Source organism: Chiroxiphia lanceolata, chromosome 3 (assembly GCF_009829145.1).
Source record: "Chiroxiphia lanceolata isolate bChiLan1 chromosome 3, bChiLan1.pri, whole genome shotgun sequence".
NCBI lineage: Eukaryota > Metazoa > Chordata > Aves > Passeriformes > Pipridae > Chiroxiphia > Chiroxiphia lanceolata.
This window is the reverse complement of record NC_045639.1, coordinates 92,728,270-92,746,500: the sequence shown is the minus strand read 5'-3', so window position 1 is coordinate 92,746,500 and position 18,231 is coordinate 92,728,270. Positions and strand designations below refer to the sequence as shown.

The following is an 18,231-nucleotide window of genomic DNA, read 5'->3' as shown; positions in this document are numbered from 1 at the left end:
TATAGTAGTTGTGACAAGTAGTCAGTGAAGCATTTTTTCTCTGCTGCTCATGAGCTGTTTTTCTGGAAAGTGTCACGTTACAAAAGTGTATGAGTGTACTTTCTTGAGAAGACTTTTTTTTTTTTCTTTCAAAATAAACCTGTAGGATAAGGAGGACTTGTGAATGTGGTTTAACTACATCTAACATGTGGAAAAGAATGGACAGACCTTCCCCCTTCCCCCGTATGCTATATGAGAAAAGAGAAATGTTTCTCTAGAAGTTCAGCTTGGGGAGATGGGATGAGTACTGTGGGTCCTACAGCTGACTAATGTGTGTTTCACAGAGAGTTATAGCAGCCCCCTGTGATGACCTGAGCTGACCAGCACAGTTGTTGTGCATCAGAAATGGAGCTGTACCTTCTTAAATGCAACAGCCCATGAAGTCTGCTAGATAGAGCTTGTTGGCAGAAGTGAACCTTGCTGGTCTCTGTGAAAGCTCCTGGGAGTTGCTCAGCTGATCACTGAATTGGTGGTTGGATTGGTGGATCTGTAGAGCACTTGAAGCATGGCTCTCATCAGCACCAGTGGGTCATGCCATGTCTCACCAAGCCTCTAAAGCCCTAATGGAGCTGGCTTCAGCACCCCGGGCATCACCTCCTAGTGAGGAAGCTGCTTCTGATGTCCAGCTGGATCTTCCATGCTTCAATTTACAGCCATTGCTGCCTTACCTGCCACTACAGGGAAAAGTTTTCCTCTGTCATCTCTGTGTCTGCCCTTCAAGTAGCTGTGGGATGTGTAGTTCCTAGATATCTCCTCAGCTGCCTCTTGGTGGGAGTCAACAAAGCCAGCTCCCTCAGCCTCAGCTCACATGACCTCTGGCCATCTTGATAGCTTTCTACTGGACCCCCATCATTTGAACACGGGGAAGACAGGACATGACGTGAATCTGAGAATGATTTTACAGGTGTGGTTTCACTATTTGCAAGTAGATGGGATATAACAACTTCTATTGATCTGCTGACTGTAATTTTCCTAATGCAGTCCAGCTAGTGTTTATTTCTGGTGAGAGCTCACTGCTAGTTATGTTCAGCCTGGTGCCCTCGATAGTCTCCAGGTCCCTTCCAGCAGGACTCTTGTACCGCCCTCATTTCCCAGGCGGTGCTGGTGCACAGGTTTATTCTGCCTGGTTGCAGAGCTCTGCACTTCTCTGTGCTAAACCTTGAGTTTCTCTTTAGGTTTTTATCTTTCTGCATATCAGATGTCTCTTCACGATTTAGCATCAGCAACGAATTTGATATGCCAGCCTATTACAGCTGTTTTGGACTATGTAGGGATGGCAGGGAGGTGTCAGCAGCTAGTGATATCTCCTGAATTCTCTGTCTTGGGCTCTGCCCATTCTGTTGCAAAGAAGAAGAACAAGGTGAGCTTTCTGTGCTGAAATGGTATTTTGTTCTTCATGGGAAGACCACCTTCAAAGAAGTTTGATTTCTAGTCTAAAGAATAAAATTGGGTTTCATGCCTGACTAACTGGGTTCTATATGAGGACAAGGAGACCTTAATCCAGTTTGGGTTTGGGCTGTCAATTCACCGCAAGCCATTCTCACTGTAGCTGAGTTAGGCGTAGGTGATCTTCTGCACACTTTTTTATTAATAGATGTTGTATAATGGAGGAAAAACCTGATAATTTTCACGTGTTTATAGGCCTTTGGGTAGACACATCCTTGATATTTACATGGAATACGTTCAGATTGCAAATTTATTGCAATTTTCTTAGGCTTAAATGTTGGATATGAATATTTATATTGAATATGAACTCAGTGATGTTAAAACTTCCTAATGTAGTGCAAGCACCAAGTGAAGCAGTGCTTGAGTTCTTTTCTTTAACCTGAAAAAATTCATTGTTTTAGAGGATTTCAAGAAGTTTTGCAGCAGTAAAATTTTATGTAATTAAAGCAGGTATTGGAGGATACTAAACTAAAAAAACACATTTTTCTTTCTGTCCAGGAAAATTGCGAAGGCTCTCCATTTTAAAGGTTGATCAGAACAAATTGATTCAACTAACAGATTCAATTGGAGACTGCGAAAGCCTTACTGAACTAGTTCTCACAGAAAACCAGCTGCAGGTAAACATGGTCATGGCTACTCAAATGGTGGGTGGTAATAAGACCTGCTCTTAGGTGCTGAATCACTTAGCTCATTAGATTACTCACCCTTGCTCCTGCTAACTAGCAAGTTTTCTTTAAATGCATCTTATTTCTTACCTGTTCAATGAATGCTGGAGATCAAGTTGTGTATAGTAACAATATGCCCTTCAAATGCTTCAGCAATTACATATTCATTCTTGAATCTTTCATGACCAGTAAGGGAATTGGAGCATGTGGAGTGCAGGTATCACTTACTTTGTTGTGTTTTTAATGCGGGGTTTGTGCTGTATTGTGTTATTGCTAGTTTTTCCTGTGCATTATCTGGATCAGACTTGCTGGAACTGAGTAGGAGCCCTGAGCGCTGCAGAGCTTCTGTTGTATTGCTCCTTGCTCTGCTGATGTACTCCAGCCAGATATTAAATATGATATGTGGTCAGTTAAAATAAATAAGAATTCCTTCTGTTAGGTGTTTCCTTCCATTATTTTGGAACTGTCTTCACATGACACTGACAGTTGGAGAGTAGATGTCTCTATAAAGATCTAGGTTTGAGCATTTCTTAAGTTCAGTTGGTATGACTGAGTTAGGATCATAAGTCTGATGGAAAGATGCTTCTCCAGAAATCAGTTCATAGCACCTAAGTTAGGAGATTGCTTCTCAATGAATTTGGAAAACCTGAAGTTCGATAATATGGGCATTCTGCATACGTGCATTCTGTACACAGCTCTTGTGTGACTATTGTCTTAGTGCAGAGATATTTCGTGAGTGAGTTTGTATTAGAAACTGACATTCCTAGATATTTGTTCTCCAATATAAACCTTTAGATCTTCTTTGGAAGGTCTGGTAGTAATGAGGACTAAGACACTTCAGTTTTGAAAGCGGACCAGAATATGAATTAATTTTTAAAGTGAGAGAAGTTTTGTTCTGACTGTGTATTTATGAATTCTGTTTGCATTTTATTTTGCTTGTGTTGGCACAGTCATTGCCGAAGAGCATTGGAAAACTAAAGAAGCTGAACAATTTGAATGCTGATAGAAACAAATTAACATCCTTGCCCAAAGAGGTAAGTTTTGTGCAGATGTGATAGTACAAGCAGAAAACTCTTGGGTTTCAAATACCTACAAGAAGTAGCAGGCAGCTTTGGTGCACTGGCTATTCTTTCCAAACTGATCATAACCAGGAACTTGTCCATTGGATCCAAACAGCAGCTCTGGTGATTTGGTGGCTTGGAAGTGCAAAATGGCTTTGCAGTTGAACAGGAAGGCTTGGATCTAATTAGCTTGTAACTGGCAATTCCCAGTGTGGGTGTCGGGTCCAGCACTATTTGAACACTCGGACTTCTGGTAGGTGGAATGCATTTAAACACCAATATGCCTCTTCTGCATGTAGTATAAAAGTACTGTCAGCCTCTTCCTCACCTCACTCTAGGGAGCAATGTCAAAGGGAAAGTTTCGTATTCTGAAAAGTGGCTCAGAGACTGTCTTGGCAGTCTTACTGAAAATCTCTGGACTACTTTTGCCCTTAAATGTGAGGACCTGGTGTGACCAAGATACCTCAAATCTTACAGCTATGATCACTGGGACTTCTTGTGTATTGTAACAGTGGGTGGAATGAAATGAGGCTAGAGTTTCTGTTGTGAAACTAAGTGTAACAAAAGCCTTAGAAGTTTAGTTCAGTTGTAAATTCTGGAAAGAGGTCAGGAAAAGCAGCATCCTGTGATTGGAGTATAAGGCTGTGAGTTGGTTCAGTTTGCACTACTGTTTCTCCATAATCTTTGTCCAAGTAATTCTCCCTCTTAATTTTCTTATCTGTCTGTAACATATAGCTCTGAGTTTGAAGCTTTTCTTCACCACTTTCAGTTACTTCAGGAGCAGGAGGGATGTGTACTCAGGTGGCAGCCAATGGACAGATATCGAGAGGAGTATCAGCTCTGGCTCTCTTCCTTATGGAGCTCGGACAGGTCAAGGAGGTGATATGAGAAGGAAGCCAAGTGGCAGGCAACCCACAGATGGGGGAGAGGGGTCAAGCAGGGACAGAGGATGCTGCTGTGGCACTGGCAGCAGCAATTCCAGTGTCCTGGGTCTGAGCTGCCACAGGCCAGTCACCTAATGGGGAGGGAAGAGAAGGTGTGAGTACTGCAGTTTCTCTAGCAGGACAGTGTCTTCTCTGCAGAGGTGCTGCTGGTTCTGAACAGAAAACTGCAGAGGGTGTACCCAGACGGGTTGCATGAATGGTGGCAAGAGGCAAGACCCTGGGAAAACTGTGTTTCTGGGTTGGTATGTGATGACAATTTTGATCTTGTGCTCATTCAGCAGAAAACTTTTCATGTCTATACAAAGAACTTTAAGTTAATACATGACACAGGTGTCCTAAAATATCTGAACTTGAGATTTGTACAATTTTATGTCTACTCTACCTTTAAGCAGAATTGCTCTGAGTTTGTTATAGCATGTGAGGTTTTACTGGTACACTTTATTTCCAGATTATCCATTAATAGCTTATATAATGTATAAGTACTTTTCTTAGTGGAGTACATGATATTGGAGACAGTGTATGAGGGCAAGCAGTGTGGCTTGGACGGAGCTGGGACAGGAGCAGATGAAAGGAGAAGGCTTGGCTTCAGAAGCAGGTAAAGCAGGGTGAATATGGAACAGGTCTACAAGGAATAATGGGGCTGAGAGCTCAGTGCAGAACAATAAAGGGATTAATGCTGAGCAAGATACTGGAGACGTGGAACCAGCAATGAGTTTCAGAGGTGGAAAATGTTGCTCAGTTGGTGAAGGAGTTGGGGATATCCAAGGGTGAAGAATGAGAGTGTGTGAAGAGAACATTAGTGCACATGAGAGGGACAGAGGGGGACGACTGAACAGCAGTGGGAAGAAGTCAGGGATGAGCTTGTGTTTGGAGAAGGCAGATAATGAGGAAATGGAAGGTGGTATCTGGAATGAGGTGAGCTGGGGAGTTGATGGAGTCCAGGAAATTAAAATGGGAGAGGGTGGTTCCCAGGGAGTTTGGCAGAGAAACAGAAGAAGCAGAGTTCCTTGACTCCCTATCCACTTCTTTGAAACAGAATTTTTATTTTTCCTTTAAAGGTGCCCACACCAATATGTCTGACTCATTAGAGCAAATACTGAAATTAATGTAATGTAAGATTTTGTGTTTTGCTCTGGGGATTTTTAATTTTTTGTTTTTAAAGGAAGTCAGTCCTTCTCTAACTGGAGGGTCATGTCCACCCTCTAGATCAGTGCATTGGAATTCCAAGCTGGTAATGTGACAAATAGAAAGCATAAACCACCGGTGCAATAGGTTGTCTCAAAAATACTGTTAATATGCATGTATTGCAGAACCTGCCGTCTAGCTAACGAGGCGTTTCAGTTTCAGTTTTTCAAGTTTCAGTTTGAATTCCTTGGGCTTAGGCTGTGCAGTAAAATGCTTTTCCCTCTTTAGATTGCCTTCTAACAATGCTGAAATGCTAGTTTCAAAAACAAAGGAATCTACTGCTCTCTGCTCATGTTTTCGTCTGTTCCCGGAACTGCATTTTCTTTGTATGGTGTTCTTCTTAACCAATAGCATTTTGCTTTAAACTAAACATGAACATTTCTGTAATGCAATTTTTCTGGTTAAAATTCAGAGGAATTCAGTGAAGAGATATGTTTCATAGCTGTAAAAGAAAAATGTTCTCTGTAAACTGAGTGCACAGGTATAACAAGTACTGTTTGCTGTTACGCAAAGCATCCACAGGAGCAGCTTCAGGTGTGCTGATAATGGCAAAGATCCCAATTCTCAGTTTCCCTTTGGATGGCAGGGAGGAACGATTTGGTGTCTTGGGTGAAGTGTTTGATTTCCATTTTCCTTCTCATCATTACTGACTTGGAAAAAAAGTAATATAAAATGCATTGGTAGAACACTTAAGGAAAACTGAAAAATGTGTCACCCTTTTTCTGTCTGTTGGAAGGCTCTACTTGACAGTGAGAGAATCATACTATCTTTTCAATTTATTTTTGTCCTAAACCAACTAATTAATGCTTAAAGCCAGGCACAAGCTTCTGACAGTAGTCATTTTCAATACCCATGCCTGCTGTGTGTTACTTAAGATGTCTCCTGAGACAGGATGGTGAAGACTGAGGTCTCGGACTTTTGCACGTCAGTTGGTGTTAGTACTTGTACACTGGTTCCCCCTTCACAGAAGCGGAGTCAGATGCAGAAGTAGTGTGCACCACAGATATTTTTGTTAATTTATCTTCCCCTCTTTTCCTTTAGCTGTTTTCCTTACCTCTTTCATTCTTCCCCTGCCTTACAGAGTGCTAGAACAGCTGTGCATTTGTGGTCTTCATCCTTATAAGTAATGGGTGTATGACAGGCCATTACTGGTTTCTGTTGGAGAGGGACAAAGGCACAGAGTCTGGTAACATGCATGTAAAAAAAAAATTGGAAAAAATGGGAGAGCACATGTAACCAATATGGTATCTACTTGCTGGTATCTCTGTCCTGTCATCCAGAATTATTCCTGTAACAAAGAGAGCTTTTATAGATAGGATGGCAGAAAGTATGTGCCTGCTCTAATGTGCCCTGGTGAGATAATCTCTGAGTTCTAGCTTTTTGGAGGCAGTGTAGGGGGTTTTTTTTGTAGTTTTGGGGGAAGGGGATCGGGGGCAATATTGGTTTGATTTTGTTTTGTTAGCAGTTTAAGAGAATTGGATTTTGGGTCAAATCTATTAAACCATTACATTGCCAGATTGTTTCAAGGCATGTTTGTAAAACCATTCTCTATCTTTTGGTGTAAGATTTCTGACTTGGGATTATTGAGGAGTTTTTATGCAAATACACCTTCAAAGTTTCCTGGTTCAGAGGTTCTTCTGTATTGTGTGCCAATAAAGGTAAAATGTGGAACAGCTGAATGCATGACCAAGACTTGAGTCACTGACAGATTTCATCTTCATTATCTCATCTTGCAGCTTGATCCCTCTCTTACTGAACCAAGTGGTGAAACAAACTTCAGCAAGAACTGAGAATGTCTAAACCTGTTCATAGTTAGAAATGTTTTTCCCCTTAAACTTGAAAGACCTGCTTGGTGACTCTTAGGCATTGAAATCTCACCCTGGCACAGGAGTGCTAGTGAAACTGGTGTGTTGATTTTGGCACTTGCATAAATAACCTCCTTGGAATGTTTTCCAGCTTTTGTTAATGAGTCTTTACAACCTGCAGAGATCTTGTAATGTGTCCTTCCTGACTCTGAGGTATATTGTGAGAATTATTACTCCAGTAGGTAAAACTGCAGGGTTTTTTTGGCAGTAACTGTCTTTTAATTTTGTTTTTCAAATAAGTGGGACTGCTTTGTGTTTCTGGTTTTAACTTCTGATGTCCTGTCCCTTCCCTCATTTGTGTAAAAGTATGTGTTTGTGCGTCTCAGAGGGAAAAAAGGCACTGAGGAAAAATGCAGGAAAACTTGTCTTGAGACATAGGGCAGAGCAGCTCTCTTGCTATGCTCCTCCTCCTCTACTATTCACCAGTGGTGCAGGGGGTGTTGAAGTGAGTTTGCTGAAGATTTTCCTAGCCAATTTAAAGTTATTAATAACTGAATAATAGTTAATAATAGTGAATTGGGAAGTTTCTTCCACCTCTAAATGTATTCTATGCTTGCAGTTACAGAAGTAGTATACTTTATGTAGAGCCAAGGAAAATTCTGACCTTGCTTACTTTGAACCCAAACAAAATTTTGGATATGACACTCTGGAAAAGGTTTTATAACACAAGAGGAACTGTGTTTAAATTGCCAATATGTTTGTCAGGGTTGTATAAACCTAGTGAGAGTTCTTGACGCTGACAGCTGTTTTGAGAGTTGAATAAAAGAGATGTGTCATTGGACTTTAACTAGTCACATGCTGAAGAATAATCATTATAGTATTTGTCATAATATCGTAATTTTTTTCATTGCTTATACCTGTGTGAAAGATGCTAACTGGTAAAGGACAGGATAATTGATTCATAGCTTTTGAGTAGTTAACAACTGCTGGTATATACTTAAGAGTCAACAGAAACAAAAGCAGAGAAGTGATGTGTTAAGACTCGCAGTTCTAGATGACTGTCTAAGATGGACTAGTAGCAGGTATATGAATGTCAAAAAAGCAGGAGGCTGAATGCTTCCCATGATCAGAACATAGTGGGGAGCTTTAGTAGCCAAGCTGACATACTGCCTATGTACGTCCAAACCTTACTGCTTCTCCAGAACAAGGAAGCTGTTAGAAAGATGAGCCTCAGACTGAGATAGAAGAAAAGAGCAAAAAGGTCCTCCATAGGTATAGTTTTGTGTGGAACCCAGAGGGGTCCTAGTGACGCTCATCCTCTCAAGCAAGTCCATCTGAATTGCAAATATGCAGTTTTATTCTGACTTCATAGTATCAGTGATCTTGAAATTAGCACTTCGTAGTAATGACCATTTTCTGCCTGACTGATGTGTGGGTTTTGTTTTTGGTTTTTATCTAGGCTTACTGTTCTTTGGAGTTGGTGTGATGTGACAAGGGAATAACCCTTAAATTAAAGTTGCTAAAATGAACTAAATCTCAGGAGTATGACTTAGACATGCACAACTCATTTGAGATCTTTTCCTGATGTCTTGCTCACTGCAGAAGAATGTGAGGACTTCTTGAAGCCTCCAGTCCTTGGAACAGTTACTCATGTGCCTAGAACTAAGCACATGCTTGTCCCCATTAATTGAAGTCTATGCTTGAAATAAATTGTGTGCTTAAGTGTTACATGGGCTTGTGGCCTCAACTGTGTACTTGGTGCATATGCTGTGGTTTGGCAAAGTTTGTTGTAAGCATGTGATCAGACCCTTGGAAAGCATGACTCCTCCCCAGTTAACGACTCTCAGCCAAACCAGCGACGTTCTGATACCGTATTACTTCGCGGTGGTCACAGCAGTGTTTTCCTTTCAGCATGCCGTGTAGTGTGTGCACTTCGCCTCAGTGGTACCAATTCCTGTTCAGGTTTTCAAACATTGGACCTGACGTCTTTCTGTACTGCTGGATGGGTGCCATCTTTGTTTGAAATGACAAAGATTTTAGTTTATTTTGAACTGTCAGTTTGTCTTTTTTTCCTGTGATATCTCACCTGATACTGCTCGTTAGATGCTGTCTTCATTTTCTTAAACAGTTACTTAAAAAAAATTCAGTGTCTCTTTTTTTATCTACCCCACTATCCTAGGAAAATTCACTACCTCTGAATGAAACAAAACCTTTGAACAACTGCCTGTTGAGTGATAGTGCAAAGTTAAATTAACAGAAGTTAAAATAATTTAGGAGTTGTAACCCTCTTTTTGGCAGTAAAAAATGTGTGTTCTGTCTCCCATTTGTTGGCATGCTCTTGTCCATGTATCCAGTATGGATAAAGAAAAATCAATTGAACATCTTTTGTATTTTCTTAATTGTTAGCCGCTTGGAAAATTATGGGTCAGGTAAATTGATAACCCTGTAAGTATTATTCAGTCCACGGTTCTACTGTTACCTTTCATTAAACTGCTTTAAATGCATGATGACTCAGGCCGTCCGATTCCACTGCTGCATTTTTCCATTGTCAGAAGTATAGAAGTTTTGGTCTCATCAGGGCTGCATGGCTTTACCTTGTCTGTTTGGCTAAACTGTTTGGATCTCCATGCTCCAAGACTGAATAACGCAAACTTCATTTGTGAAAAGCGAACACCTTGTGTACACTTAGGGCATCACTTACCAGCTCATCAACATTCACTAATCGTATTTCTTGCTTTTCACAGCTCCTCGTGTTAGAAACACCTATTAGACACTTAGTGTGTATATGTATTTTTTTTAAATGGCACTGTATTCTGTGAATATGGGAAGGCACATTATTTAAGAATCTATACACGCTTTAATATGAGTAGCAGAATTCTTGCATTGAGAAAGTTTGCTCACGATTTGAGCACTGGTTTCTAAGGGCTTTGATTCACAAGCTAAAATGGCTAACAAGGTTGATGCTTCTGTTGTACACACAGGGCCAGGAAAGCTGATAATCTTGTGAAATAGCTGCATTCTTTAAGAGTGCAGTGATTTAGGGGAAACATCATAGATTTTGTTTTGTCAAGAGAATGTTGCATTGTAACTTTTTGCTGTAAATAGCTTGTGAATCAGAAGCCTTGAGCAGCTGATTGCTGCTTTCTTCCATTAAAAAGCATTTATGATACAAAGGAAGGTGAGCGGTGTATTTGTTTTATTTTGTAGTCAGAGTTGCATCCTTTTAAAAATGGCTTTTTCCTTGTAAATAGTGTAGGTTATATCAACATTATTTTTACTTTGCCAGTTAAAAAATCTTTTATGGTAATTCTTTGTAATCTCAAACTTGGATTTGGACTGAATTGTGGATTTTGCAGAAACAGAACTGACAGTTAGCAAGAACACATGAATAATTTCGGCTCAGATTTGGGGACTCCTGAGCACAGTGTAGCAACATGCTGGCTGTATTTTGAGAGGAAACCCTTCTTAGATGTTTGTGACTATAAAAGTCCTCCAATTTTTGAACTAAGCTCTTCCACTACGTTGGGTGTCTATAGCTAGATTCCAAGTCCACTTTACTTGAAAGGTTCCAAAGGCATTGGGATATTTTGCCTCTAATACTTGGAGTAAGAAAAGAAACGCCTTTTTTTCCTCTTCTTATGGTGAGTTTTGGAACACGCAAACAAACATCAGTGCTTTTTGAAAACTCCGTATTATAAGCAAACAAAGGTAGGTTTTTCTTTGTGAATAGGAACAAAGAGTTACTTGAAGCAGCTTTTGAGTTACTACAGCTAATAATCTTGCTGTTTATAGGAGTAGCTCCTTCTGGAACATAAAACTGGAATATGGTTATTTAAAATCATATAGAAGGTTTATTTTTCTGAAGACATCTACTTCTGGTGGAAAATATAGGTATTTTAAGGGTAAAACTGAAAAATCCTATCTTTTGCATCCAGAAAACTAGCTTAAGAATGCAAATGCTTACATTTGGATAAATGGGTAGAGACAGAGGATATTTGATTACAATAGATTAAAGAAGGCCGATTCATATGGGAATCATCTTGAAATGAGATACTTTTAATGACTCAGGGCATCAAAGATTTTTTACTCAGTCTTCTGCTTCTTGTGAACTCTTCATTACTCTTTGTGGCCTCAATAAATGTTGGGAGTTGGTTGGTGTGTTTAGCATTTTGCTTTACCAAAAGCCCCATTGTTTGTACCTAAGTTACTGAGAAGAAAGAAAGAATTAATATCTAAAATGCAGAGCTAGAAAAAGTTAAGGGTAGGGTTTTTTGTGAGTGTTGTCTACAGAGTAGCCTGTGTGTGATGACTGGTTTTTTCCTTGTGTAGAAGGCTCTGAAAGGTAGGTAGAATGCAACCTATTTGTAAAGATACAGAGATACAGATGTTCAAGACATGGCTCCAACAGACTTGCTTCAGGTCAGACTTCTTTTAAGCTAACACTTGTTTGCAGTCTGTACCTCTGGGTGAAATGTCTGGCAGGCGTTGTAGCTTGAATGTGCTGTGACATACTCTGTGACCTGTACTGCATGCCTTTGTTATACTATCGTATGGCAACAAAACCAGACTTTTTCCCCCCCCCCTCTTCTCTAATATAGGTTGGGGGCTGCTGCAGTCTTAATGTATTTTCTATACGTGACAACAGATTATCTCGAATTCCTTCTGAAATTTCACAAGCCACTGAACTTCATGTCCTGGATGTTGCTGGAAACAGGCAAGAGATTTTTGTTTTCATGTTCTTTTGCTGTATTTACTCAATTCTTTCTGATAGCAAAAGATACTACGTCTAAGAATGAAGTAATAAAAACCAGTTATGACATTTATGTTAGTGTTACGGTTGAAATTCTGAAAGTAGTCTTTCCCCTTGGCCAAAAGTAGCATAAATTGTGTGTTTTCATGAATGTGATTTTTTTCATTACTTTGACTCTGAGGAAGAGATAGGATTTTAAAAAAAACCCCTCTGGATTTGTATATTTTGGAGTTGAAACTGAGAATCAAGGCAACTGCTAGAGCTTCAGCTGAAACTACCAGCCATAACACTGAGTAACACTAATATCGAATGTCTTATCTTTGCAATACAGTGCAGGCAACAAGGAAAGCCAGTTTGACCTTGTAGCTTCTCACCAATCTTAGTGTGCTTCAGACATCAACATGCAAAAATGAGTGGATTAAAGCATAAACCAACAAATTAGTTTAGTTGCTTAGTAGGGAGTTAAATGGGAAAAAAAAAAAAGGAGGAAAAGCAAATGGTATTTCTTCTATGCAAAGTAATTGTCTCAGAGGCACTTACATGTTACTGTTCTGACAGCTGTTTATGTGTAACGATCCTGAGCAGAGGCAGCTGTCTGCCTTCCAGGGCATTTTACTGCAGTAGAGAAAGCTTAGCATAGTTTTACCTGTTACTCACAGCTATAGAGGATTATGGTATAAAGTTAAACTGGAGATTTTTTTTTTTCTAAAGAACGGAATAGTTGGAATTGATGACTACTGCAATGCCTTTTATTAGAGGCAATAATTTCAATCCTATTTATTCTAACTCAATGATATATACTTAGGTCAACTTCATGAGTCTCTATTAAGTCTCCTAGAGATTGCCCTGACTTTTTTGCCTTTTTTTTTTTTTAAACTAGGCTGGCGTATCTTCCCCTCTCACTGACTACCTTAAAGCTGAAGGCTTTGTGGTTGTCTGATAACCAGTCCCAACCTCTACTGACATTTCAGACTGACACAGACCCTGAAACAGGAGAAAAGATTTTGACATGTGTATTACTTCCTCAAATGCCTTCTGAGCCTGTTTGCCAAGGTGAGTGTGTAGAGTCAGCTTTTCATTATGTATAGAAATATTACTTCTTTGTTTACTGTGTTTTCTGTTCCGTAAAGGTTTGTAAACTATTCATAAGCTCTAATGAGCAAAGTACCAAAGTTCTGGTTGAATTTTCACTATTAAACTTTTTTTTTTCTGTAATCGGTCTTCAGAAGACTTGAAAACTTGGCAGTAAGTGTTACTGAAAATACAGTGGCAACAGCTACAATAAATAAAATACAGATCTGGAAGAAAAAGACTTAGGTCATTATTCTGAGGCTTGCCAGTGGGCCACGTAGTGGTGTCCATATTTGTGCACATTGATTATACATCTTAAATACATATATATGTTGTGAAAATTAGTGCCTTTCTGCTTTTTTTAACCAGAAAAATGAATTGCATAGCGAGTAGTAAGCAGTAGACATTTACTTTTTAGCAAGCTAATTTTCTTTAGAGCAAATATGCTGTACAATAACTTTATTATATTAATTAACAAGTGTAGAATTGCATTATAAGTTGCGTTTACCTTTTGTGTTGAAACTTGCCTCTGGGTCAGGTGGAACCATAAACTCTTTTTCACTGTTGGCTGGGTTGCTGCTCCAGTAACTTTTGAATGTTTTTTGTCCTCAAGTTTTAAAGCTGTGTGTGAACATTGGAGGGGATTTGTCTGAGCTAATATTTAAACTTCTGGTGTAATCACTGGAGAGTAATTTATCCCATGCAAGAATGGACTTTAAAAGAAAATCATGTGGATTCTTCTCCATTGAGTCCAAAGGGGGCCTGAGGAGAAAAGTTCAGCTGTAGATATCTGTATTGTAGGTACCCAGACTTAATTCCAGTGTTTCAGTCCTGTGTGGCTGGAGCAAATAGAAACCATTGAAGCAGCAGGAGAGTAGAAGTGTTTGTTTTATCTCAGCTTCTGGATTTTAAGAATACAAATTCCATGAAGAATTAAAATAAGTAAATGAATCAACCTGTTTAGATTTAGAGAAAATTAAGCTAGTTCAAGAAGAGGAACTGAGGTAGACCGACTTTCTCTGAGGACCACACTACTAGAAATCAGATTTCCGCCTCTCCAGGTGAATTTCATAGCTTCAAGCAGAGAAGGTTTGGAATTAGGATTGTTGGATGTGTATGCTTGGCAGTATTAAAAGGATGAAGTCAGTAAAAGCAATGATCCTGTGTTAGGAAATCCATTTAGTGAACTGGCTAATGTCAGGTGGCAGCCATGATCCAGAAGAAAAGCCACATATATTCAATTATATAATCAGGACTCTAAAATCTGAAACAGTCCAAGTATAGAAATATCTCATTTATGCATAAACTATTTAGTGTGTGTCCTCAATAACAGAAAATAAATGCAAGTTCTTTTTTCTGCCAAAAAAGTAGAAATAGCCACTTGTAAATCTTGAATGAGTGGTTAGTTGGTTATTGCAGTTATTGCCAATATAGCATGCTGATTGTGTGGATTCACATGCATGTTACTGTGAATCCTGAGCTGCATCTTCCTGTTCTAACAGATAACCTACCACGATGTGGTGCATTGGAGAGTTTGGTAAATGAAATGTCAGATGAAACATGGAATGAGCGGGCAGTGAATCGAGTCAGCGCAATTCGCTTCTTAGAAGATGAAAAAGATGAAGAGGATAATGAAATGGTATGTTTTCCCAGCCTTTGGATACCTGCAGACACTGTGACTTTAATGCAAAAGTGTAAAAAGTATCTGAGCATTCTTGCTGTAAATAGTTCAGCTGTGACTGCATGTTTTGTGTGTACATTTGTAGCAGAAACTCTTCATGTTGACTGCTGAAACTTTTTATATTGACTTTAAATGCCTTTTTTCTTTTCTGCTTTGAATATAACTTTTATATTCTGATGCAGGGCAGTCTTTGTTTTGCTTTGTTTTCCTCTGTCTGCTCAGGATGTTTTCTTTGCAGAAAGAAGATAGGATCTTTCTCTGCATCTTTGAAGCTTTACTGCCTGAAAGTATTTAGGGTCTAATTTAACATTCCAGCACTCTGGCATGTGTCTCCATTAAGTTTACCATTGTTTGTCTCTCTGATTTCTATTTCCTATCTTTCTTGCTCTCTTTCTTTCTTTTTTTTTTTTTCTGAACTCCACCATTTGTCATGAAACAACCAGTGTGTCCATAAACAGAAAAAATGTTGCTCATTAGTTTCCCACTTAAACAAAGGATGTGGGAACATCTGTCACTGTACTTATAAGACCTCTCCATTAGGTTGGACTCTGCATGTCCTGAAGATCAAAATGCAACGTGATCTGTAGTTTTACTAACTTCTATTAACAATTATAACTCTTTGTAAAGAATAAGACTTCTTCAGTCACATTTTCAATTTACTTCTCTGATGCTCTAAAAAGTTGCTGGTGATCCTCATTAGATCTCAGCTTGAGATACTTCAGGGCACTGTCTGGATTGTTTTACTTTAAAAAGTGACTATAAAAACTTCTAGTTAGTAAGGTAAATGGACAAGTAAGGTAGTTGCTTACTCCAAAGCAGCAGAAACTAGACATCTCTTAACAAGCATTGTTCGTAGACTGACTAATAAGCGAGTTCAGAATAATGCTACTTAAAAACTGTGCCAACCCGAGAATGTCCATACAGTAGCGAGGGCTCTTGTGTTAAAGAAACTGCTTTCAGTCATGGTATTACAGCCTGATTTGAGGCAAGGACCTTTTTAGGGAAAAAAAGGGTTTATGATCTTACTGGGGAGAAGGAAGGGCAGATTTCCAAAGCAGTCTTGACCAAAGCATCCATTTACGGGTCATCAGTTCATCCATAATGTGCACAGTTTACATGTATGCCACTAAAAAGTAACTGCATGTATAAGTTTATTATACGTATTTTATATTTGTAGTGTTCTGTTGGTCTCCAACCTGGATGCTAACTGCAGTTTTTGTAAATTTTGTTTTCCTTGTAAAGGTTTCAGCACAATGATGTTAGACATTCTTGTGTCTTAAGAGGGGAGAGAAATACTCCCTCTTCATCCTCTCAGAATACTTGTTCTCAATTGACAAGAGAACCAAACTGTGTGGTGGGGCTGGAAGACGTACAAAACCTCACACAAACATATATTTGACACTCTTGTGGGATTCTTTCAAAATCAGATGAATGTTTTCTATTTGAAATGTGATCTTAAATCACTTACATGCTTTTGGGAGAAAAAAATCCCCAACTGCGTTTATGAAAGAATCTTCATAACTTGTAATTGTACTTCACTTGAGTGGCTTTCAGATTAGTAGGCCAAAAGAGGAAAAAATTTGCTCCTAGACAGTTCTTAAAACCTCTTTCACTATCGTCATAAACAAGCAGCTATGAAAGTCATATTCAGCACAGAACATCATAGTTTGAAAAGGAAAAAGGGGGATAAAAAAGAAAAAGAAAGATACCTAATATTTGGTATGTGAATGCTGAAGCCTTGAACGTGTATGTTGTTTTTGCAAGGAGACGAAGGCAAAACCACTTATTGCGCTGTTTATTTTTAGAGAACACTTCTAAGGCGAGCCACTCCACACCCTGGAGAATTAAAGAACATGAAAAAGACAGTGGAGAATTTACGGAATGATATGAATGCTGCTAAAGGACTGGATTCAAACAAAAACGAGGTCAATAATGCCATTGACAGAGTGACCACTTCCGTGTAGAGTTTCATCTCCAGGTTTTGCCTCCTGTGTCTTCCCCTGCTGTTGAAATGTTCCTGTCGTCTTCTGGGACCTCACTGAGCCCCTTTTTGTTTTTAACCAGAACCTGATTCATCGTCTCCATGCGCGTGAAAAATGCGGCCCACTGGAAGAAAGTGCCTTATTTCATCCAGGCAGTGAACCAATAATTTCCAAATCAATATTGTAATTTTAGTAGTCCTAGGCTTTTTAAAGTTTAATACACTACTGTATGCAAAATACAATATTTTTGTCTTAAACGCAGGGGAAATAATGCTTTTCTTTTCCAGAGTGCTGGGATATCTTCTTCCCAGTGGCTGGATGTGCTGGTGAGAAATATAGTTTTGTGGGAAATTGATACACTTTTTATTTTTTTGGCAGCTCAGATGGTGTAAATTTTAAATTTTGTATAGGACTTCATAACAAGATGATGTATTTCATTTTTAAGAGAAAATTTATCTTGAGCGGTACATATTTTAGTATTTGTGGAAGAGAACAAGTTTCATGGACAGCTGTATCGTTTGTTTGTACCACCCATTGTGCCTTATTGTGTCTTGTATGTCATATTAGTCTTAAATATAACAATTCTCGAGGAAAGTGAGTAGATTTGGTCTCCTGCTTTAGATATGTCTTTCTTTTCAGACATTGGGAATTTTACAGCAGAGAACTTATGTTTATATTATGGAATCTTAGGTCATGAAGCACAAATGTTAGTTTTGTTGTAAAGAGAATTAAGATTTAAATGACCAAACTGCTATTGTTTATTACCTAATGCACTCACACTTTAACTTAGTTGTAATGAAACATCTTGGTTTGGATCCCGTGTTGCATTGCAGTCACTAGAAGTTCATGCTTCCATTGTTTTTTTCAAGTGTGCCATCTGTAAAATAATTTGAAAAACAGCACGATAGACTTTCAGAAGCACAGTATGAAACTAGTTTTATGTATTACACAAGAAAGCATGATTCTTTAAACTGCTTTGGTGGTTTTATAAAAATATATAAAACCATAATAAAAAAATCTTTAAAAGCTTCAGTAGAGTTATTGTATCATTAAAACAGCAATTAAAGTATCAGTTAATACTGGAATTTACTATCATTGTTGCTGTGTTGCACTTCCAGTGGTCCAATGCTGATTTCAAGGTCTTATTAAATCTGTGGGTTCTGGTTTGTTTCTAAAGGTAAGTATTAACTGAATTCGGTAAATAACAGTTTTGCAAAAGGCTGATAAAGATTGTTGGTGTCTCTGGGTTGTGTATGTGCCATGAGCTAACAAAGACTACTGACTGGTTCAGTGCAGGGACTTGTGTAGTCAGAGTTCAGAGCAAAAATTTCACATATTTGGTGTGAGATGATACAGTGAACCCATATTGAACAAAATGAAATATCTGACACTTCATGAATGGCTAACCACATCCCTTCTGCTGCTGAATGTTTCTTCCAGAAAGTGTGGATTGTATGAGGATTTCTGGGAGAAGATAGGAAAGGAAGAGATCAGGGAAGTCCTAATAACTTATGTTTTCAAATTAATACCTGCAATATGTGATAACTTTTTGCTTTAACTTTTTAAATTTTGATTTGAAGCTTTTGCAAAAGGCACTGATTT

General features: G+C 38.8%; 1 protein-coding gene across 1 annotated transcript in view; it reads left to right on the top strand.

Annotated features, from left to right (window-relative positions):
- Window positions 1-17,661, top strand: part of LRRC1 (leucine rich repeat containing 1) — a 65,858-nt gene extending 48,197 nt beyond the window's left edge. Inside the window, exons 9-14 of the mRNA XM_032681848.1 lie at window positions 1,984-2,102; window positions 3,101-3,184; window positions 11,744-11,859; window positions 12,776-12,948; window positions 14,469-14,605; window positions 16,453-17,661. Of these exons, the coding sequence (XP_032537739.1) occupies window positions 1,984-2,102; window positions 3,101-3,184; window positions 11,744-11,859; window positions 12,776-12,948; window positions 14,469-14,605; window positions 16,453-16,611 (788 nt within the window). The 3' untranslated portion in view covers window positions 16,612-17,661. The remainder of the gene's footprint in view (window positions 1-1,983; window positions 2,103-3,100; window positions 3,185-11,743; window positions 11,860-12,775; window positions 12,949-14,468; window positions 14,606-16,452) is intronic.
- Window positions 17,662-18,231: the final 570 nt, after the last annotated feature.